General features: G+C 45.4%; 1 protein-coding gene across 2 annotated transcripts; it reads left to right on the forward strand.

The window, feature by feature from the left end:
* Positions 1-1,639: 1,639 nt before the first annotated feature.
* PTPN18 (protein tyrosine phosphatase non-receptor type 18) lies at positions 1,640-18,722 on the forward strand. Of its 2 annotated transcripts, XM_022590490.3 has the most exons (15): positions 1,640-1,768; positions 3,896-4,004; positions 4,292-4,368; positions 4,448-4,543; positions 4,656-4,694; positions 14,515-14,583; positions 15,321-15,383; positions 15,605-15,747; positions 16,139-16,205; positions 16,284-16,361; positions 16,454-16,543; positions 16,807-16,895; positions 17,569-17,777; positions 18,217-18,291; positions 18,515-18,722. In XM_022590490.3, the coding sequence occupies exons 1-15, from the start codon at positions 1,676-1,678 to the stop codon at positions 18,580-18,582; spliced, it is 1,365 nt and encodes a 454-aa protein (XP_022446198.1). In that variant the 5' UTR covers positions 1,640-1,675; the 3' UTR covers positions 18,583-18,722. The 2 variants fall into 2 exon arrangements, with proteins under 2 accessions (XP_022446198.1, XP_022446200.1); XM_022590492.2 differs by lacking the exons at positions 14,515-14,583; positions 15,321-15,383.
* The last annotated feature ends 4,745 nt before the right edge of the window (positions 18,723-23,467 follow it).

Below are 23,467 nucleotides of genomic sequence, written 5' to 3' on the forward strand. Positions count from 1 at the left end.
TCCTCCAGTGGGCCTCCATATTTTCTCAGAGTTCACTGATACTTCTGTATCCTGCCACCCTGAGTCTCCAAGAACCCATGACCATCCAAGAAATCTCAGTGATTCCACTGACATTCACTATTGAGCCCTGGTTAGGGGTCCTCAATGACCTTCCCTGACTCTTTTGACCCCTCAGTTATTTAGTAAACTAACATTCCAAGTCCCAATGGCTCCTCAGTTACTTTCAGTCTCTCACTGACCTCCCAGTGACTGCAATTGACGTCTACTGACAGTCTCCATGAACATCCAAGGAACTCTCACTGGCCTCCAATGAATTCACTATCAATGTCCATCCTCAGTGATCACTGCTGACCACCTTTGAACTCTCAAAGATGACAGTGATAAACACTGAGTCAACAGTGACTCCTACTGACCCCTCAATAAGTGAAACATCCCCACTAACTGGCTTTTTGACCTCTCAGTCACTTAAACTGGGGTCAGCAACCCACAGCCTGCAGGACACACACACACAAATCGTGACACATGAAATTAAAATTTAAAGTCTACAAAGTTTGGGACACAGCCATGCTCATTCCTTTACATGTTGCCTATGGTTGCTTTCACCCTGCATAGCAGAATTGAGTAGCTGGGACAAGGACCAGAGACCCAAGCCCTTTAAGAAACAGTTTGCCTGTTCTTGACTTAACACTGATGAACTAGGTCCACACTCCTCACCCCCGAGGTGAAGGATGGGCTAGCCCATCTACACTGGCCAATCCTCGGCAGGGGCCGTAGGCTTCTCTCTGCTCTCTCCAGCCTCCCCTTGGTGGCCCTGGGAGCTGGGAAAGCAGCTGTCCTCCAGTCTTCTCCACACTTTCTGAAGACAAGAGTGTGGGGACGAAAGAAAATAAGCCCCTTAAAAGCATTGAGAACACCTAGTCCCTTGGAACCCACTCCCAGAGCCTCGATTCTCAGTTTCCCAGAAGGTTTATGCGGGTTGAAATCCTCAAATTAGGACTGGATGCTGGCGCCCCCAGTTCATCCTAGCCCGACCCAGAAAAAGAAGGAGACTCAGGAAATACACGGATTCAGTCTTTCTCACAGCCCAGGTGTCCGGGTGTCATTTTCCCCCGCGGCAACCTCCCCCGACCTCCTTCGGACCCCGCCGAAGCGCAAAGCGCGGGATGGTCCCCACCCGGGGTCCCCCAGGCAGGAGTTGCAGCTCGGTCTCGGCGACCGTCTTTACTCACAGCTGCCACGCCACCCCGGCTCGGATCCGGACACAGCCTAGCTCCCAGAAGACAGAGCCGGGGAGGCCGGGCGAGGACGTGCAGCCATCCGCCCTGCCCGGGCGCGGACCCCGGGTCCAAGAGAGAGGAAGTGGCCATGGGACCGTGCGGACTCAGCCAGCTCACGCGGAGGCCATAAAAAAGGGAAGAGCCAGCGCAGGATCCACGTCCCTGGCCCACCCCGGGTGAACCAAGCGCTCAGGCAGCCGCCCCGGTCCGGGAGCCTGTAGGCGAGGCTGGGGCGGGCTCTGAGTGTCATTGGCCGAGGGGAGGGCCCTGTCCGCCGCTGCGCACTTCCATTGGCTGGCGAGATCTGAGGCGGGGCCTCGGCAGCCTCCCACGGAGTCTACACTAGGTGGGAGCGCGGAGCGCCACAGGTGGACTGGGCACCGCTGGCCGGCAGCGCCATGAGCTGCAGCTTGGACGCGGCGAGGAGCTTCTTGGAGCAACTGGAGGCACGGGGAGGCCGGGAGGGGGCGGTCCTCGCCTACGAGTTCAGCGTGAGTGGCCGAGTTGGCCGGCAGCGCGCCGCGCTTCGGCTCCTTGCCCTGGACGGTCCAGACGTCTGTTCTCCTGTGCGCCCTGCTGCGCTTTGCCTCTTTCTCTCTGTCTCTCTCTCTCTCTCTGTCTCTCTCTCGGCCTCCAGGGCATCTCCTCGCCTCGAGATCTCTCTGTTTTTCTCTCCCCAGCACCTCTCTCTGTCTCACTCTCTCCCTGTCTGTCTTCACCCTCTGCCAGTAGGGTCCCAGAGGGCGATGTCCACGGCCGGGTCGGGCGGGGCCGCACACGCCCTCGGGTCCCTGCGCCCTTGCCGTGCTCCCAGAATCGTCCGGTTGCTGAGCAGGGCGGGCGCTCACCTGCGCTGGGCACGCGACGCCCGGCCGCTCCAGGCGACCAGGCAGTCACTCCTGTGGTCCTGGGGAGGAAGGGGCTGGGGAAAGAGGAACCAAGAGGCCCCGCTGAGGCGAGGGTGTGGACGCCGGCTCTAATAGGCGCTGTGGCCTGTGGCGCTTTATCCGGTCCCTCTGGCCTCAGTTTCTCCTTGGGTGAAATGCGGACATTGATGACTCAACTGGCCTGAGGATTAAAACAACCGGTGTGGGTAAAAAGCGCTTAGCACATCTTGAGCTCTCACTTTGTAGGCGCCTTTGTCACTAGTTTTAAATATTCTAAACTTTACAATGGGGTAGTGCAAGCCGTATGTAAAGAATGCTAACGCAGCAGCGTCGTAGGCATCGCATCTACATGTACTGAGGTATTTTAAATATAATAACATGGAAACGTGCTATGCAAATACAATATATGGTGACATCTCAAATTTAGAAATAAGTTTGGTAAATATATGTATGTATTTAATAAATGACTATATATCGTTGAGTATAATAAAAATAGATAACAGAAACATTTATGAAATAATTTTATTAATAAATAGAAAATATATAGTGAATATGTATAAATATGATTGTAAACTATAATTTACACAATAACATTAGTTAACTTCTTAAAGCAGAATACACATAAATACAACATAGAATTATAATTTATCAAATAAGCAGTTATTGAAGTTCCTAAGTAATAAAATATGTAATAAATAGATAAAAGAAGTTTAAGATAAATCTAAATTTACACAAATATAAAAATAAATATCATATATAAGAAATGCATAATAAATGCAAAATATATAATTTATTCAATATGAAAATGTACATAATAAATGTAAACATAATATCCAGGTAGTACCTGACATCATGTCCATCCGGGTCTGGGTCCAGTCTGGGACAGTAAGCAGTGCCAGCTGCTGGAGGCCACCCTCCTGCAGGCAGCCTCCTGTACTCTCAAGAGTCTTTGGGTATCTCTAGGCCTTGGTTTCCTCATCTATATAGTAAAAATATTAATAGTGGTACCCACTACACTAGTGTGTCCACGAGGATGTAAATGACTTGATGGGCATAAAACACTTAGAATTGTGGCTTGCACTCATCAGGGGGCTTGGTAGGTGTTACTTATTATCATCATGATTATGAATACTTGATGATGGTAACGTGCTATTCACTAATTATAATAATGGAACAGTAGTAAAGCACCTATAGTATCTAGTTACATAAGTAATGTTATTCATTATAATTCATATGCATTGTATATTGTCTTATATATTGTGTATCACCATGTTTGTTATTTTAAATGCATAATATATTACAATTATTGTTCACAATACAATGTAAATACACATTGAGTGTACAGGGGGTAGATGCTCAGAGGTCTGAATTCAATACTCACTCACTCACTGTGCCACTTCCTGGGTGGGACTTTCAGCAAGTCACTCAAACATGTGGTGCCTCAGCTTTCTCACCGGCATGATGGGGACGTCAATAATAGTACCCACTTCGGAGGGACCCTGCAGGTGGTTCAATGCCCTCACCCAGAGCCTGGCACAGAGAAGGCACTCTGAGTCGCTACTATTATGGAATCATAATTAGCAGGCCCTGTGCTATCTGGGCACTGCACTCACCTCTCACAGGCCACGTGCTGTGTATCCCTGTGAGAGTCTCAGTGTCCCAGGACCCTGACCTGGCTCCTCTCTTGCTCTCTTCTCCCTCCCCCGGGTCTTCTTTCTGTCCTCCCACCAGGACATCCAGGCCCGCTCAGCCTCCTGGAAGACAGACAGCATGTGTTCCACTGAGGCCGGCAGTCGACCAGAAAATGTGAGGAAGAACCGCTACAAAGATGTGCTGCCATGTAAGTTGGGGGTGGGAGTGGGGACCTTCTGGAGGGAGTCGGTGCTGCTTTGCATGCCCGCACCCCGAGGCAGTGCAGGTGTTAGCCCGGATTCCCGTGCCACCACTGGGCCCCCAGAACTCTCCCTCCCAGGGCCTTGCTGTGGCTGCATTTCTCTCCAGCAGTCTGCTAGTGCACCTCGATGGGATCCCTGCTAGGTATGCTGTCCCCTGCTGGCTTTCATCTGGGAGGCCGTCAAGGCCCCTGTCACCCACAAACTCCACGTTTCTCACCTCTCCCGCTGGCAGACGATAAGACACGAGTGATCCTTTCCCTGCTCCAGGAAGAGGGACATGGAGACTACATCAATGGCAACTTCATCAGGGTCAGACTGGGCATTAGGGAAGGGGCAGAGGTGGTGGAGAGGACAGCGGGATCTCCATAGTGAACTTAGCCTTTACCAGGGCACAGATGGAAGCCAGGCCTACATCGCCACGCAAGGACCCCTGCCTCACACCTTGCTAGACTTCTGGCGCCTGATCTGGGAGTTTGGGGTCAAGGTCAGCTTTGGGGGGGGTGAGGTATGTCCAATATTCTGGGTCCTCCCTTGGCCCTGATAACCACACCCCCTAAACCAAATCTCCTCCCTTTCCCCTTACCCCTCTTGTCTAGGTGATCCTGATGGCCTGTCAGGAGATTGAAAATGGGCGGGTAGGTGTCCTCAGCCCCTAGAATGCATATCCTTGTGCAGAGAGGAGACAGGAGAAATCTTGCTAGCTCTTCCCTGATGCCATGACTCAATGGCCCAGTTCTTGGTGTGACCCTCACTGTACCTCTGCTAAGCCCACTATTACTATCTTTAATTTTTTTGTTGATCTTTTACCTTTTATTCGTGGGGCTCAACCCCTCTCCTGCTGGTCTTCCCGCCCCATTCCATACCATAGACCATAAGGCCCTATAATTGTGGCTTCCCCAGTACAGCTCTGATCTCTCTTTCCACCTTTCTCCCCTTTATTCACTCCACTCCAACCACCCTGGCCTTTGTTCTGCCTTGGGTCCTATGCTTTGTTCCCACTGCCTGGGACATTTTCCCCTTGGCCTGCTCCATCACCACCTCCAGGTCTTGGCTCAAATGCTACTTCCTCAATGAGATCTTCCTGGATCTCACCCATTTGGAACTCCAAGCACTCTCACTCTCCTTCCCTTGTCCTACTTTCATTTTTTTCTTCACAGTTCTTACCAACTTCTAACATACAAGATAATCTACAAATGTGTTATGTATATTGTTTATTCTGTCTCCCTGATAAGAAGAAAAGTTCCATGAGGGCAGGGATCTTTGTTTTGCCCATTAGCATAAATTAGTTACTCAAAGAATGTATGTCAACATTGAAGGCACATGGTTTCTGCATCCTGGCGTGCTCCATGGACAGGGCTGGGGGTGGGGTAAGTACTGCCCCGGGATGGCTGGCTGATCATGGAGTCTGTACAATCTGTAGTGATGTACCTTCTTCATTCCTAATTTTGATAGTTGGTCGTCTGTCTGTCTCTCTCTCCTACATTGGTCTGGCAAGAATAAAGACAAGAAAACTTTAGTTGTTGTACTAAATCTGTCCTGCTGCCTGTGTTTGTAAATAAAAATGTATAAGAACATAGCCACACTCATTTGTTTACATAGTGTGTATACCTGCTTTCATGCTACAATGGCCAAGTTCAGTAGTTGCAAGTTAAGTACATTGTATGGCTCACAAAGTCTAAACCATTATTATCTGGCCATTTATAGAAAGTTAGCCAATCTCTGGGCTAGAGGCTTATCAATTTTATTATTTTTTCAAAGAAGCAGCTTTGAGTTTTATTCATTTTCTCTATTTTTTTCATGTTTATTTCATTAATTTCTTCCCTTTATCATTTCCTTCCTTCTGGTTTAGGTTTAACTTGCTCTTTTTTTTTTCTAGTTCCTTAAGCTTAGATAATAGATTTGTGATTTTTTTCACATATAAGTATTTTAAAAAATATTTATTTACTTTTTGGCTGCATGGGGTCTTAATTGCGGCATTGGGGATCTTTTTGTTGCAGTGCGTGGGCTCTTAGTTGCGGTGCACAAGCTTCTCTCTAGTTGTGGTGCGCAGGCTCAGTAGTTGCGGCATGCGGGCTCTGGAGCATGTGGGCTCTGTAGCTGTGGCGCATGGGCTCCAAAGTGCGTGGGCTGTAGTTGTGGCACATGGGCTCTCTAGTTGCAGTACGTGGGCTCTCTAGTTGCGGCACGTGGGCTTAGTTGCCCTGTGGCATGTGGGATTTTAGTTCCCCGACCAGGGATCAAACCGGCATCCCTTGCATTGCAAAATGGATTCTTAACCACTGGACCACCAGGGAAGTCCCCACATATAAGTGTTTAATATCATTCATTTTTTTCTACGCAGTGCTCTAGCTACATCTCACAAACTGCTATGTAGTGTCTTTTTCTTCAGTTAGCTCAAAATATTTTCTACTTTCCCTTGTGATTTCTTCTTTGACCAATGGTATTTGACCATGGCTGTGCTTAAATTCCAAATATTTGAGGGCTTTTCCATATATCTTCCTGTTATTAATTTTCAGTTCCATTGTGGTCAAAGAACAACTTTATATGATTCAAATGTACTGAAACTTGTTTTGTGGCCATGAATGTGATCTATCTTGGTAAATGTTTTGTGTGCACTTGAAAAGAATGTGTATTCTGCTTTGTTGAGTGGAGTGTTCTATAAATATCAGTTAGGTCAAATTGAGTGTGTCTTTTTGAAAGACACTTTAATATCTTCTATATCTTTACTGTATCTTCTATATCCTTACTGATTTCTTTTCTCTAAATGTTCCATCAATTGCCAAGAGAGGAGTGTTGAAACTTCCAACTGTTCTATAACTGTGAATTAGGACAAGTTTCTCAATAGTATTATTCAAATCTTATTATTCTTACCTTTATTTTTTTCTTTTTGGCCATGTGGCATGTGGGATCATAGTTCCCTGACCAGGGACCGAACCTGTGCCCACTGCACTGGAAGGGTGCCCCCTGCAGTGGAAGGGCAGAGTCTTAACCACTGGACTACCAGGGAAGTCCCTATTCTTACTTTTTTTCATCTACTTGTCCTATTATTTGCTGAAAGAGGAGCGTTGAAATCTCTAACTCTGATTTTAGATTTATCTATTTCTCCTTTCAGTTCTGTCAGTTTTTGCTTCAGATATTTTACAGCTCTATAATTGAGTGCTTATACAGTTAGGATTATGTCTTCCTGATGAATCAATCCTGTTTTCAATATGTAATGTCCCTTTTATCTCTAAAAGGAAAAGGGTAATATCCCTTTCTCTAAAGTGTACTTTGATATTAATATAGCCATTTAAACTTCTTTAGATTAGAGTGTGCATGATATCTCTATTTTAATTCTTTTACTTTTTATCTGTGTTCATTTTTATTTATTTTATTTATTTTTTTGGCTGCACCACGGGGCTTGCAGCCTCTTAGTTCCCTGAGCAGGGATTGAACCCATGCCCCCTGCAATGGAAGTGCAGAGTCCTAACCACTGGACTTCCAGGGAATTCCCCATTTTTATTTTTAAACTGTGTTTGTTATAGCTGGTATATTGTGGGTACTTACTTTTTTATCCAGTCTGACAATCTCTGCCTTTAATTGGAGTATTTAGTCTTTAATGTGTCAATAATGTGTCTAAATCTATGATTTTGCTATTTGTTTTCTATTTGTTCCATCGGTTCTTTGTTCCTTTCTTATTTTCTGTCTTCTTTTTTACTGAGAATTTTTATGACTCTGTTTCACAGTCATTATTCACTTATTAGTTATACCTCTTTGTATTATGTGCTTGTGCTCTTAGTGGAATGTGTACTTATCACAGTCTATATTCAAATAATATATCATTTCATGTAAAATGTGAGAACTTTACAATAGCATATTTCAATTTTCTCTTTCCATGCTTCAAGCTGTTGTTGCCCTAGGTTTGATTCCAAATTTAAAATATACTACACAACACACTGCTATTATTTTTCCTACAGATTATCTTTAAAAAAAACTTTATTGAGATACAATTCATCCATCTAAAGTGTGCAATTCAATTGTTGTTAGTATATTCCTGAGTTATACAGTCATCACCACAATGAATTTCAGAACCTTTTCATCACCCCATAATGAAGCCTTGTATCTATTAGCAGTCATGCTGCATTTCCTACCAAACTCCACCCTAGGCGACTACTAATCTATTTTTGGTCTCTGTAGATTTGCCCACTCTGGACTTTTCCTATAACTGGAATCATATGATATGTTGTCTTTCATGACTGGCTTCTTTCACTAAGGTTGTGTTTTAAGGCTAATGTATATTGTAGCATGTATCAATACTTCACCCATTCTTATTGCTGAATAACATTCCATTGAATGGATCTACCACATTTTATATATCCATTAATCACTTCATAGAATTTGAGCTGTTTCCACTTTTTGGTGATTATGAATATTGCTGCTATAAACATTCATGTGAAAGTTTTTGTGTAGAAGTATGTTTTCATTTCTCTTGGATATATACCTAGAAGTGGAATTGCTGGGTCATATGGTAAACTCTATTTTTAACATTTTGAGGAACTACCAAACTGTTTTCCACAGTGGCTATATCATTTTACATTTCAACCAGCAATGTATGAAGGTTCCAATTTCTCCACATTCTTACCAACACGTGTTATTGTCTGTCTTTTTCATTTTTGCTATCCTGTTTGATGTGAAGTTGTACTCATTGGGTCTTTTTTTTTTTCAGTTGTGGTAAAATATACATAACATAAATTTTGCCATTTTAACGATCTCAAGTGTACAATTTGGGAACATTAAGTACACTCACAGTGTTGCAAACCGTTATCACTGTCCAATTCCAGAACTTGTTCATCATCCCAAACAGAAACTCTGTATCCATTTAACAGTTTCTTCCCATTTCCCCTTCCTGCAGCTGTTGGTAGCCTTTATTCTACTTTCTGTCTCTATTAATTTGCCTCTTCTAGGTACCTCATATCAGTGGAGTCATACAATACTTGTTCTTTTGTGTCTGACTTATTTCATTTATCAGGTTTTCAAGGTTCATCCATGTTGTAGAGTGTATCAGAATTTCATTCTTTTTAAGGCTGAATAACATTTCATTGTATGTATGTACCACATTTTGTTTATCCATTCACCTATTGATGGACATTTGGGTTGTTTCTACCTTTTGGTTACTGTGATAGTGCTGCTATGAACATGAGTACATAAGTATCTGTTTTGAGTCCTTGTTTTCAATTCTTTTGGGTAGTAGAATTAATTACTGGATCATATGGCAATTCTGTGTTTAATTTTGTTGTTGTTGCTTTCCACAGTGGCTGGACCACCTTATATTCTCACCAGCAATGCACAAGTGTTCCATTTTTCCATACACTCACCAAGACATGTTATCTTCTGTTTTCACTTTTGTTTTTATTAGCCATCCTAATGGATGGGAAGTGGTATCTCATTGCAGTTTTGGTTTGCATTTGCCTAATGAGGTGGATTTGTGGATTTGGTTTACATTTACCAAACATCTTTTCATGTGCTTATTTTTCCATTTGTATGTCTTCTTTGAAGAAATATTTGTTTCGGTCCTTTGCCAATTTTTTAATTGGGTTATTTGTCTTTTTATTATTGGGTTGTAAGAATTCTTCTGAATACAAGTCCCTTATCAGTATATGATTTAGAAATATTTTTTTCCATTGTGTGGGTGTCTTTTCATTTTCTTTATAGTGTCCTTTGAAGCACAAACAATTTTTAATTTTGAAGACTTCCAATCTATTGTTTTGATGTGCTTTTGATGTTGTATCTAACAAGTCATTGTCTAACGAAAGGTCAAAAAGATTTACTCCTATGTTTTCTTCTAAGTGTTTTATAGTTTTCTCTCTTATGTTTAGGTCTCTGATTCATTTTGAGTTAATTTTTGTATATGGTGTAAGACAGCGGTCCAAATTCATTCTTTTGTTTATAGATACCCAGTTGTCCTAGCATCATTTGTTAAAAAGACTGTGCTTTCCCCATTGAATGGTCTTGGTACTTTGTTGAAAATCAATTGAGTGTACATGTAAAGGTTTATTTCTGGACTCTCAATTCTATTCCATTGATCGACATGTCTATCTTTGTGCCAGTACTACACGGTATTGTAGGTTTGTGGTAAGTTTTGAAATCAGGAAGTGTGAGTCCTCCAAATTTGTTCTTCTTTTTGCAAGGTTTTTTGGGCTATTCTGGGTCACTTGCCATGCAGAAAAGAGTTAACATACCAGGCATAAATGCTTATGCTTAAAAAGAACTTCCTGCAAGGTTGGCTCTTGACTGGAAATTGGATTTCTAATAAGAGTGGCTCACCATGCCTAAACTGTTTATACAAACAACGTGTCTATGTGACAGTAGGTTTATGTGAACATCTGCTTTCCCTCTGGGAGTCTGAAGTTTTGTCACATGCTAGTCAGAGGTGCCTACATACCACATAGAGTCCCCCAGTAAAAACCCTGGGCACTGAATTCCTAAATGTCCCTGTGGACATTTCACATGTGTGGTCACAACTCATTCTGGAGGAATTAAGCATATTCTATGTGACTCCACTGGGAGAAGACCCTTGGAAGCTGGCACCCTGTTTCCTTCAGACTTCACCCTGTGCGCCTTCCCCCTTTGCTGTTTTATCCTGTAACCTTTCAATGCGATAAATTGTAGCCACAAGTACAACTCTATGCTGAGTCCTGTGAGCCCTCCTATTGAGTCATCAAACCTGAGGGCAGTCTTGGGAATCCATAACACATTTATTAATGTTAACATATTGTTTATATATTAATGTTAAGATCAGCTTGCCCATATCTTCAAAAAGCCTTCTAGGATTCTGATAAGGATTTCATTGAATCTATCAATTCTGGGGGTGGGTGGGAGGTATTGCAAATAATAGTTTTTTAAATATGAAAATACAGTTGATTTTTCTGTATTGATTTTGTATCCTGCAACCTTGCCGAACTCGCTTATTAGTTCTAATAGTGTGTGTGTGTGTGTGTGTGTGTGTGCATTCTTTAGGGTTTTCTATATATAATATCATGCTATCTGCAAGTTGACATACTTTTGCTTCTTCCTTTCCAATCTGGGTAACCTCCCTTCCTTTCTTTCTTCTTCCTTCTCTCCCTATCTTTCTTTTTCTTTTCTTTCCTTTCCTTTCCTTTTTTCTCTCTCTTGCTTCCTCCCTCCCACCTTCCCTCCTTTCCTTCCTTCATTTCTTTTTTCCTAATTGCACTGTCTACAACTTCCAGTACAAAAAAGTGCAAACATTCTTGTCTTGTTCCTGATCTTAAGCACAAAACATTCAGTCTTTCACCATTAAGTATTAGGTTAGCTGTAGGTTTTGGTAGATATTTTTTGTTGTTGTTGGTTTTGCTTTTTAAATCAAGATGGGGAATTTCCTTTCTATGTCTAGTTCCTTTCATATTTTTATATGAAAATGTATTGGATTTTGTTCAGATTTTTTTTCTGCATCTATTAAGTTGATCATGTGTTTTTGTTTCATTTTCTATTATTATGGTATATGATATTGATTGACCTTCATGTATTGATTTTCGTATATGTGTTCCTGGGATTAATCCCACCTGATCCTGTGTAAAATCCTTTGTTAATATTGTGTTGAGGATTCTTCTGTCTATATTCTTGAGACGCTGCTTAGTAGTTTTCTTTTCTTGTGATATCTGTCTGGTTTTGGTAGCAGAGTAATACTGGTCTCATAAAATATGTTGGCAAATGTTCCTTCAATTTTTTGGAAAAGTTTGTGAAGGATTGCTATTAATTCCTCCTTTTTTGGTAAAATTCACTAGATTATCTTTTAAAGATGTTAAAAATGAGAAATACCTTTTACATTTAGCTACATATTTACCTTTTTCTTTACTCTTCATCCCTTTGTGTAGGTCTGTATTCCACCTGGTTCCTTTTGTATGAAAAGCTTACTATAATATTTCTCATAGTGCAGTTTTGCTTGTGACAAAGTCTCTCAGCTTTTGTCTGAAAGTTATTTTTTTTTAATTTCAGCATTTTTAGGGTGTCACAGCATTGATCTCTGGCTTGCAGAGTTTCTAACAAAATTCTGCTGTCATCCTTATTCCTCAGTATGTAATGTGTCTTTTTTATGTGTGATACTTTTAAGATTTTTTTCTTTATCATTGTTTTTCAGCAATTTGATCATAAGCTACCTTGGTGTGGCTTTCTTTATGATTATTCTCCCTCTGGTTCATTGACCTTCTTGGATCTGTGGGTTCATAGTTTCATCAAATTTGGAAAATTTTCCAGCTATTGTTTATTCAAAAATAGCTTCTATTCTCCCCTCTCCTCTCCTTCTGGACTCCAGGTACACATACATTAGGCCACTTGATATATATTTCCACAGGTATCTGATTCTCTCTCTTAGTTTTTTTCCCCATTTTCTCTCTCTCTTTTTCATTTTGAATAGTTTCTATTGCTATACCTTTGTGTTCACTGATCTTCTGGTGTCTAATCTGCTATTAGAGAGTGAATTTTTTTTCATATTCTTTTCCATGATGGTTTATCACAGGATATTGAATACAGTTCCTGTGCTGTACAGTAGGACCTTGTTGTTTATCCATTCTATATATAATAGTTTGCATTTGCTAATCCCAAACTTCCAGTCCATCCCTCCCCACCCCCTTGCCCACAGCAACTACAAGTCTGTTCTGTATCTCTGTGAGTCTGTTTCTGTTTTGTAGATAAATTTATTTGTGTCATATGTTAGATATTTAGTGATATCCTATGGTATTTGTCTTTCTCTTTCTGACTTACTTCCCTTAGTATGATAATCTCTAGGCCCATCCATGTTGCTGCAAATAGCATTATTTCATTCTTTTTTATGGCTGAGTATATTGTATATATATACCTCATCTTCTTTACCCATTCATCTGTCAATAGACATTTAGGTTGTTTCCATGTCTTAGCTATTTTGAGTAGTACTGCTATGAACACAGGGGTGCATGTATCTCTTCAAATTACAGCTTTGTCCGGATGTATGCCCAGGAGTGAGATTGCTGGATCATATGGTAACTCTACTTTTAGTTTTTTGAGGAACCTCCATACTGTCTTCCATAGTGGCTGCATCAATTTACATTCCCACCAGCAATGTGGGAGGGTTCTCTTTTCTCCACACCCTCTCCAGCATTTGTTATTTGTAGACATTTTCATGATGGCCATTCTGACCAGTGTGAGGCGGTACCTCATTGTAGTTTTGATTTGCATTTCTCTAATAATTACTGATGTTGAACATCTTTTCATGGGTCTTAGACAGTGAATTTTTTATTTCATATATTTTATTTTTCCTCTCTAGAAGTTCCATTAAGGTCTTTTTTATATCTTTTATTTCACTTTCATCCCTTTAGTGGTTCCCTTTTCATCTTTGAACATATTTATAATATTTATAAAGGCTGTTTCAAAGTCTTTGTCTGCTTGTTTCCTCATCTCTATTGGGTCTTTTTCTGCTGCTTTTTCTCCTGGGTATAGGTCATATTTTCTTGCTTCTTTGTATGTCTAGTAAATTTTTATTGGATGCTCAATATTTTAAATTTTACAAAAGTAAATTTTGGATTTTTTACCTTCCTTTAAAAAGTGTTGGACTTTTTGTGGAAGGCAGTTAAGTAACTTTTAGATATTTGATCATTTTAAGGTTTGTTTCTAAGCTTTTGTAGGGCGAGTCTAGAGAAGCCTTTATTCTAGAACTAAGTTCTTCTACTTTCAGTGTTTGATCCTTCAGGTTCCCTACTGAATGCCCCTTTTAATCACTCAGGTCTCTCCACTGTGGCTGGAGGAAATGTAAATTATTTCTGTCCCACTGTGAGCCCTAGGAAATGTTCATCTTATAGTTCCCTAGCTATTATTCCTTCAAGGGAAGTTATTCCTTCCTAGCTTCATGGGGTTTCGTGTCATATGTGCCCAGATCATTATTCAGCTAAAGACTTAAGGGGACCCCTATGCAGACTTCTGGAGTTCTTTGCTTTTGTTTGCATAGTGCTGTTCTCTCAAGACCTCTGCCTTGGCCTCCCCGAGCCAAGATCTCTGGTTCCTCAACTCAGTGGGCTCATCAAACTCTCCAGGTTCTGCAGCCTGGTTACTGCCTCTTGGCAGTAAGCTGGGGAGGTCATAAGGTTTGACTCATGTGTTTCCCGTTGTTCAGTGATCACAGTCCTGCAAGGCTGTGGACCAGTGTCTGAAAATAGTGGCTCATATATTTTGTCCAGGTTTTCAGTTGCTTACAGAAGTAGAATATTCTGGACTGTCTTCCTCCTGCACAGTCAGAAGCTCACATCTCCATTGAGTCTGTCTGTGTTTACTCTGATGAGGTTCTGCTGCCTGGCCTCCTTTGAAGTTTCAGCTGTCTGTGCTTCCACCAGCAACCTGAGCTGTCCCATGTGGGGTGTGCACGTGTTGATCTGAACTTTGAGGCAGACTCCTCCTCTTCACTCTCTGCCCTTTTCCCCTTGCCTTTTGCAGAAAAAGTGTGAGCGTTATTGGGCCCAAGAACAGGAGCCACTGCAGATTGGGCTTTTCTGCATCACTCTGGTGAGCTGGGGCAGAGGTGGAAACAGCACTTTATGAAGTCTCGGATGTTGTGGAAGATTTCACAGATGATTCTGAGTGGAAAGCTTTTGGGCTGGGCCTGAACAGTTTTCCCACAGTCCCACTCACACTGCAGGGAGCCCTCTGGTATTAGCATTGCAAATAGTCAGAACTCATTATACACTGTTTTTGCATTTTAACTACTATCATGGTTATCTCTGTAAATGTTCATGTGCCTGGTTAGGTTCTTAAAATTCTTATTTCCCTTACCCTTTCAAAAGAACTCAGGAAAATCTCTCATAAGTCATAAATACAATTGGTATTTAATAAATACAATGAAACTTGTTTTAGAACAAAAGACGTTTCTTTGTTTCACTGTAAATGAGCTTGTTGGATATTTAATCATAGTTCCTCTTTCTTCCCTTTGTGAAATGTTTCCTTCACAAAAGCCATGGGAGATATTCGGGCTAAATTAATTTTTTAAAATGTGTTGTTTGTATTTGATTTTTCTTTTGTTTTTTTTGGGGGGGCCATGCTGCATGGCTTGCAGGATCTCAGTTCCCTGACCAGGGATTGAACCCAGGCCATGGCAGTGAAAGCCCAGAATCCTAACCACTAGGCCACCAGGGAACTCCCTGTATTTGATTTTTAATCAGAAACGCTTTGTTTTTTGTAAATATGTCTTTTGGCATCTGTGATCTTTGTTCTCTGCCCTCTTCTCACATGCCCCATATCCACAGACAAGGGAGACATGGCTGAATGCAGACACCACGCTCAGGACCCTTCAGGTCACCTTCCAGAAGGTACTGAAAGGGGAGGAGGAGACTCCTACATAGGGAGAGCTGTTTCCTGTCTCTGTTTTCTCATCTGCAAAATGTGCATTAACAATAGTACCCATCTCTTCAGTTATTATCTGTTGCATTTAAACGGAGGATGTGGAGAACTAGGGCTGATATGTAACAGGGGCTCAATAAATGCATTTCTTTCTTTTTTCATTCTTTGCCCCTCATTTCCTGTGTTTCAGGAATCCCGCTCTGTGTACCAGCTGCAGTATATGTCCTGGCCAGACAGAGGGGTCCCTAGCAATCCCGACCACGTGCTCGCCATGGTGGAGGAAGCCCGGCGCCTCCAGGGATCTGGCCCCAGCCCCCTCTGTGTCCACTGCAGGTTTAGGAAAATGGGCTTTATGGGGGTCTGGTGAGACAGAGGGGATGGTGGTGGAGAGGGGACAGGGAGGATAGTGCAGGGCTTGGAGCCAGTCTTACAGTCTGAGTGCCTGTTTCAAGAAACCTGAGGCCACACTTGCTCAAGTTGCAGCTGAAATGGTTAGTATTTATTGAGCACAGACTGTCTGCTAGGGAGTAAGTACACAGTTGATGCTCAACAAATATAAGCAATTAGAAAGGTTTTCCTTTCAAATTATAATCTGGGATTCTGGGAATCAAAAAGTGCTGCAGGGGACACTCCATTAAGGCCCTCACCCCCAGCCCCAAATGCCCCCTTTAAAAGGGGTTGCAGGCAGGCCCTGACCAAGCTCACTCTGATTCTCACTTGTCAGCGCGGGCTGTGGGCGAACAGGTGTCCTGTGCACCCTGGATTATGTGAGACAGTTGCTCCTGACCCAGGTATGAAGAGGGCGTACAAGCGCAGTGTGGGTCCTGTGCCTATGAGGTCCTGCTCAAGTGCCCATCTCTCTGCCCTAGATGATCCCACCTAACTTCAGCCTCTTCAGTGTGGTCCTCGAGATTCGGAGGCAGCGGCCTGCAGCCATACAGACAGAGGTGGGAGCCGGGTCTCCTCATTCCAAGGACATATCCCTCCTGTTCTGGTCTTCCCTTCTCGATGACCCCTCTTCCCTCTCCCACCCCCTCAGGAGCAGTACAGGTTCCTGTACCACACAGTGGCTCAGATGTTCCTCTCAGCGCTCCAAAATGCCAGCCCTCACTACCAGAACCTCAAGGAGGTACCAAGGCCCCCTTCCAATCCTCAGAGACCAGGACCCAGAGCAGAGGTCTATGGTCACCACCAGCGCCAGCATCCAGCCCTTGGACTCCCTCCGGGAGCAGGGACTGACGCACTATGATATCTACCTTTGTCCTCCTCCTTGCTCCCTTATCACTGTCCCCTCTTAAGCTTCCCCCACAGAGCCCACAGTGACCTCGCACCACTAGGAGCCTGGAGAGCGTCCTCCGAAGCCTCATGCCTTTCCCTCCTGCCTTTCCCCAGAATTGTGCCCCACTCTACGATGATGCCTTCTCCCTCCGGACTTCCCACACCCTTCCTGCCACAGCCCGCCCATCTGGCGGGGTCCTCAGGTACCCAGCCCCCTCTCCTCAGTCTTCCATTTTCACTTTCTCGTCCTTGGAGGCTGGCCCTTTCCTCACCCTTGAAACACCAGCCCCTTCCTTGCCGTTCAGTTCACCAAATATTCACTGGCCCTTTCTTGCAGCTGAGCTCTGGGAACCCTCCCCAAGATGATTCTTTAATCCCGGAGATCCCATTGCCTCTGCCCCTCAGGCTAGCTCCCGATGTTAGTTCTCTCCTCGCTTTTCCACTCATTAATTCAGCAGATTTTTTTTGAGGCCACCCAACTGTAAGGCCTCATGCCGGGTGCAGCAGAGACTTCAGCCCTTGGTCCCGGAGACCAGCCCTCCATTTTGAGACTCTCCCTTGCTTCTCTTTAGATGTCACTTCCTCATTCATTTATTCAACAGACAACTACACAGAAATGACCAACCCTCAATACCAATATCTTGCCCCATTCACCTGCCAGGCTGGCCCCTTCCTTCCTTCATCCACCCAACCTGCTGGGCGCTAGGGACACAGAGACGAGACCCCTTTCCCCAGAGACGCTACCACCTCCACCTCCTCGCTCCGTAACTGCGCGCCGCCTCGGGCGGGAAGGAAGCCGGTGGTTTGCACGCCGAGCGCGCTGCCCCCTCCCTCCCCAGCCTCGGCGCCGCCGCTTCACTTCCTCCCCACCCGCAGGAGCATCTCGGTACCCGGGCCCCCGGGCCTCGCCATGGCCGACACGTACGCTGTGGTGCAGAAGCGCGCGGCCCCCGCGGGCACCGGGACAGGGGCGGGCGCGCGGGCGCGCGGCGCGGAGGAGACGCCCCTCTACAGCCAGGTGATGCCGCGCGCCCGGCGGCCCCAGGCGCACGCGGAGGACGGGCGCGGGCCGCTGCCCGGCCGCGGTAAGTCGACGCGGCCCGGGCGCGGGGCTGGGGAGGGCTGGCCCCGACCTGCTCCGTCTCCCGACCCCCTGTGGCTGCGGTCTGGAGGGTCTGGAGGCCACGAGGACCCCCACCCCCCGCTCCACCGAGTCCGGCCCGGTCACGCCCCGGAGGCTGACGTCCTGGCTTCCCCGGCCACGCCTCTGGGACAACCGCCCGTCCTCTGGTCACGCCCGGAAGCGTCCCGGGCCAAACCGCGGTCTCTGGCCCGACCACCTAGTCTGGGCGGAGGTCTCCGATTTGGTCACGACCCTGGCCGCGCACCCTCCTGCTGGGCCCCGGCGCCCGGCCCCCAGCCTGCCTTCTCTGGCCTGGGAGGATGCGCATTTGCCTCCGAGTGGCTCTCCGGAACTTCGAGGGGCGGCCTGAGCCGATCTGTTAGGTGGTTTTCTGCCCGCAGTTCCTGTTGACCAAAGCCCAGCAGGGCCTGGCGCCTACGAGGACGTGGTAGATGGAGCTCAGACTGGTGGGCTAGGTAAGTCAGACAGCCTGGGTCGCTGGGACTCTACAGTTTTAACTGAATCCCAGGCATTTGGGGCTTTAAGATGGTGTTAGGAAAACACACGCCCTCGGAGTCCTGTGGATGTGTCAGCAGCAAACCGTGAGGGCCTGGAGGCTTGGGGGTGACTTTCCACGAGTTGCCTACCTCTCTGCACCTCAGCTTCTCCGTGATCCCTACGGTGCCCTTCCTTTTCCAGGCTTCAACCTGCGCATTGGAAGGCCTAAAGGACCCCGGGACCCGCCTGCTGAGTGGACCCGCGTGTGAGTGCAGCGCCCTTGCCTGCCTGTTGGGTGCCTGGTCCACGTGGGTTCCTGGACTGCTGAGGGCCGTGCTCTACTCTGTGACGTGCTGGGAATGGGGTTGCTGGGCTGAATCAAAATAAAAGTTTCTCAGTGTGGAAAATATGGGGGCTTTGCCTCAGTGATCATAACGTTCAAGGCGTGAGGCTTGGGGAGGTAGTTGGTTGACGATGGCTGGTGAGGTTACACTGAGCATATTCAAGAATAAATTCAACCCCAAGAGTCTGGGCAGGGCTCCCGGCTGTGAAGGGAAGGATGGACAGATAGGCTTTTGGAGACTGTCCCCTTCACCACTTGAAGGACTGGTTCATCTCAGTATCTGAGCCTCCCTCACTCAGACACTCAGCTTATAACACAGGGAGATGGATGGACCCCCGTTGACCTCCACCATTCAGACAGATGGAAGCCAGGCATAACAACAGCCAAGCGGACTGATTTCAGACAGGTGAAAAGATCCCCAGATGGGCAGGCAGACAGATGGAATCCCAACCTGGACAGACATATAGCAATTCCCTTAGACAGCCAGACCTTCAGAGGGACAGTCCATGGGTGGACCTCCAGCCAGAGAGAGTGACCCACTGACAGCCTAACAGACCACTCCATGCAAAACAGACCACCCAAAAGACAGACCACTTCCCCCAGCTAAGCAGCTAGACAGACATCAGCCAAATAAACCCTTGGCTGGACAGACTCCCAGGCAGATGTAAAGAGATCTCAGCTGAATAGACACAGATGTCCTCTCAGCTAGACAGACCTCCCAGCTACACAGACCCACCCCCATGTGGGCAGACAGCCTGACAGACCTAGTCACACAGACTCCCAACTAGCCAACTGGACTCCAGCCAGGCAGATACTAGCCACACGGACCCTTGATTGCACAGACACCCCACCCAGCCAGCCAGACTTCCAACTAGGCAGACAGGTGAGCAGACCCCCCATTTTGGCAGAGAAGTTGATATATCTTCTGCTGGGAAGACACCCAGGTGGACACTCAGGCAGTCAACTGATCAGATAGGCAGATGGACCCTCATATAGAAAAAGCATCATGAGCCAGACAGATCCTCCACTACCCAGACCATCTGCCAGTTGGACACACACTGCAAGTCTTCAGGTAGATGGAATCCCTGCTAGCCAGATGGGCTCCTAGCCCTCAGATACATAGGACCCCATTGGATGGGTGGACTCCTAGTCGGACAGATAGATTCCCAGCCACAATGACACACCATCCTCAGCCAGAGAAATAAATGGACCCCAAGCCAACTGGCCAGCTAGATCCCAAGTTGGATGAACAGACCCCCAAACCAGATGAACGGGTAGACCCCCATCTGGACAGATGACTGGACCCCAACAAGTCAGACCCCTAGCTGTTCACACAGGCTTCTAGCCAGACAAGCCTCCAGCCCTTGATCTGGACAGCAGATGCACACAGACCACCAGCTTGGCAGACAAATCTGCAGCCAGCAAGACAGCCCTCTAGCCTCACAGTCACATGGACTGACCTCATACTGATAGACTGGTAAACCTCCAAGTAGACTCAGCTGGAAAAATAAACTCCGGACAGACCGACTCCCAACTTGAAAAGATCCTCAGACAAACCCATGACTGGACAGACATGCAGACCCCCAGCCAGAAAGACAGCAGCCAGACAGACCCCATCTAGACAGGTAGATACTCAGTGAGCCACACAGATCTCCAGCTGGACAGACAGACACTGGGCCACCCAGCCAGATAACCTTCAAATGAGATGGAACGCCAGGTAGACAAAAAGATGAGTAAGTTTACACTTGATGCTTCAAAATCCTGATCCTGCTCTGTAAGCCTCCCTCCCGACGTGATCTTCCTTCTGGCAGTGTCTGTCTGACAATGTCAGGTTTATCTAGGAGGACTCCCAGTCATTCCTCCCCAACACAGTGCCTTTCCCAGGCTGTCGGAAAGCTGGCCTGTGTCTGTGACGAGCGTGGACCACCAAGGCCTCCACCTGCTCAGCCAGGCCACATCCCTCACACAGTTACTGTGAGAATTCAGTGAAAGAGAATATAAAGAGCCTACCATCTGCTCAATAAGTGTTCAGCCATAATTAGCTCCAGGGCCCTGCATTCAATACAGGTCCTGAGACAAATCATTTGCCCTTTGAGTGGTGGTAGAAGGAGGATGAAACTTGCCTTCCCTGACCACAAAGTGCTTGGTGACAGTGACTTAATTTTTCAAGTATGTAAAGTCTCTGCACAAGAAGCAGTTCGACCAGCAGAAACCAGGAATTGCAGAGAAACTAGAGATTCCCCAGTTCAATGGGAAACAGGTGAAAGTTGGAGCAGATCTTGATGGAAAGAGGCAGGAAGGAGGCCCCGGGGCTGCTGATAGCAGAGGAGGCCGAAGGTGTCATTTAGAGTGTAAACCAACCTCAAAGCCAGAAATATTAAGTCATTGCACTCCGGAGACCAGAGGGGAAAAGCAGTAGTGTCTCAGAGTAGAGGGGGCTAATGGTAGAAGGAAGAGGCATCTTTCCATCATTTGATGTTTCTTTAAACTAAGCAGGTCTGTATCATAATGGTGAATAGCTTGGACTCAGTCACTTACTAGTGTGATATTGAGCAACTTTCTTAATTTCTCACTGCTTCAGTTTTCCAGTCTCTAAAATGGGACAATAAAGTTATATTTATCATAGGGTTGCCACATATATGACTGTGAATCTGGATTTTTACAATGGACATAGAAAGGAAGATTTCTTATTTTTTCAGGGCTTATGCCCAGAATAAAACAGAATTCCATACAGTTGAAATAATTATATCAAAAGCTCTGACTAAGACATGGGACTTCCCTGGTTGTCCAGAGGATAGGACTCCACGCTTCCACTGCAGTGGGCACAGGTTTGATCCCTGGTGGGGGAACTAAGATTCCAGAAAAAAAACCTGAAAGCCAACCAGACAAACAAAAAAACCACAAAAAACAAAACAAAAAAGCACCCTTTACCCAAGACAAAAATAAATGAAAGCAAATTTAATTATACATTCTCCTGCTTAAAATCTAGTGGCTCCAGTCTTTGATTACTGTTGCATTTTAAATCAGTGGGCAGAAAAATGTTTTATTCAACATAGGTTATTGAGATGATAAGTAGTCATTTAGGAAAAAAGAAGTTTTAGCCATATACCTTACAGCAAGATAAATTCCAAATGCATCAAAGATTTAAATGTAAAATATTAACCCCTGTTACACCATGTTATTCACTGTAGTAGCAGAAGATTGGAAACAATTAATTAATTCATGGATGCATTGTGTCTTTATTTCTGTGCGAGCTTTCTCTAGTTGTGGCGAGTGGGGGCTACTCTTCGTTGTGGTGCGCAGGCTTCTCATTGCGGTAGCTTCTTTTCAGGCTCTAGGCGTGCGGGCCTTAGTAGTTGTGGCATGTGGGCTCAGTAGTTGTGGCACACGAGCTTAGTTGCTCCTTGGCAGATGGGATCTTCCCAGACCAGGGCTCGAACCCATGTCCCCTGCATTGGCAGGCGGATTCTTAACCACTGCGCCACCAGAGAAGTCCTGGAAACATTTTAAATGTTCTCCCTGGGATCCTGGTTAAATAAATGCTGTGATGGAATCTTATGCAGCTGTTTAAAAAAGGAACTCCTCTATGCACTGGTGTGGACGAATCTCCAGATCACATGGAAAAATGAAAAAAAAGGGACTTACCTGGTGGCACAGTGGCTAAGAATCCCCCTGCCAATGCAAGGGACATGGGTTCAATCCCTGGTCCGGGAAGATCCCACATGCCATGGAGCAACTAAGCTCGTGCACCACAACTGCTGAGCCTGTGCTCTAGAGCCCGCGAGCCACAACTGCTGATCCCACGCACCATAACTACTGAAGCCTGTGCATCTAGAGCTGGTGCTCCGCAACAAGAGAAGCCACCAAAATGAGAAGCCCGTGCACAGGAACGAAGAGTAGACCCCACTCGCCACAACTAGAGAAAAAGCCTGTGCGCAGCAATGAAGACCCAAAGCAGCTAAAAGATAAATAAATATATATTTTTTGAATTTTATTTTATTTATTTTTTAGACAGCAGGTTCTTATTAGTTATCTATTTTATACATGTTAGTATATATATGTCAATCCCAATCTCCCAGTTCATCACACACACACACACACACCTGCCGTTTTCCCCCCTTGGTGCCCATACATTTGTTCTCTACATCTGTGTCTCAGTTTCTGCCCTGCAAACCAGTTCATTTGTACCATTTATCTAGGTTCCACATATATGCATTGATATACGATATTTGTTTTTCTCTTTCTGACTTACTTCACTCTGTATGACAGTCTCTAGATCCATCCATGTCTCTACAAATGACCCAGTTTCGTTCCTTTTTATGGCTGAGTAATATTCCATAGTATATATGTGCCACATCTTCTTTATCCATTCGTCTGTCGATGGGCATTTAGGTTGCTTCCACGACCTGGCTATTGTAAATAGTGCTGCACTGAACACTGGGGTGCATGTGTCTTTTTGAATTATGGTTTTCTCTGGGTATATGCCCAGTAGTGGGATTGCTGGGTCATATGGTAATTCTATTTTTAGGGTTTTTTTTTTTTTTTTTTTTTTTTTGCGGTACGCGGGCCTCTCACTGTTGTGGCCTCTCCCGTTGCAGAGCACAGGCTCCAGACGCGCAGGCTCAGTGGCCATGGCTCACGGGCCCAGCTGCTCCACGGCATGTGGGATCTTCCTGGACCGGGGCACGAACCCGTGTCCCCTGCATCAGCAGGCGGACTCTCAACCACTGTGCCACCAGGGAAGCCCTCTAATCCGTTTTGAGTTTATTTTTATGTATGGAGTTAGGGAGTGTTCTAATTTCATTCTTTTA

The sequence above is a fragment of the Delphinapterus leucas genome, chromosome 8 (assembly GCF_059928025.1).
Source record: "Delphinapterus leucas isolate spDelLeu-1000000601 "Yukka" chromosome 8, BTC_Dleu_Yukka2, whole genome shotgun sequence".
NCBI classification, from domain to species: Eukaryota; Metazoa; Chordata; class Mammalia; order Artiodactyla; family Monodontidae; genus Delphinapterus; species Delphinapterus leucas.

Bases quoted from the DNA above. Each gene is read 5' to 3' on its own strand.
- PTPN18 (XM_022590490.3), top strand. From the start codon at position 1,676: ATGAGCTGCAGCTTGGACGCGGCGAGGAGCTTCTTGGAGCAACTGGAG. The intron at 17,778-18,216 runs GTAAGTCGACGC...TTCTGCCCGCAG, and splicing joins CGGGCCGCTGCCCGGCCGCG to TTCCTGTTGACCAAAGCCCA. The intron at 18,292-18,514 runs GTAAGTCAGACA...TTCCTTTTCCAG, and splicing joins AGCTCAGACTGGTGGGCTAG to GCTTCAACCTGCGCATTGGA.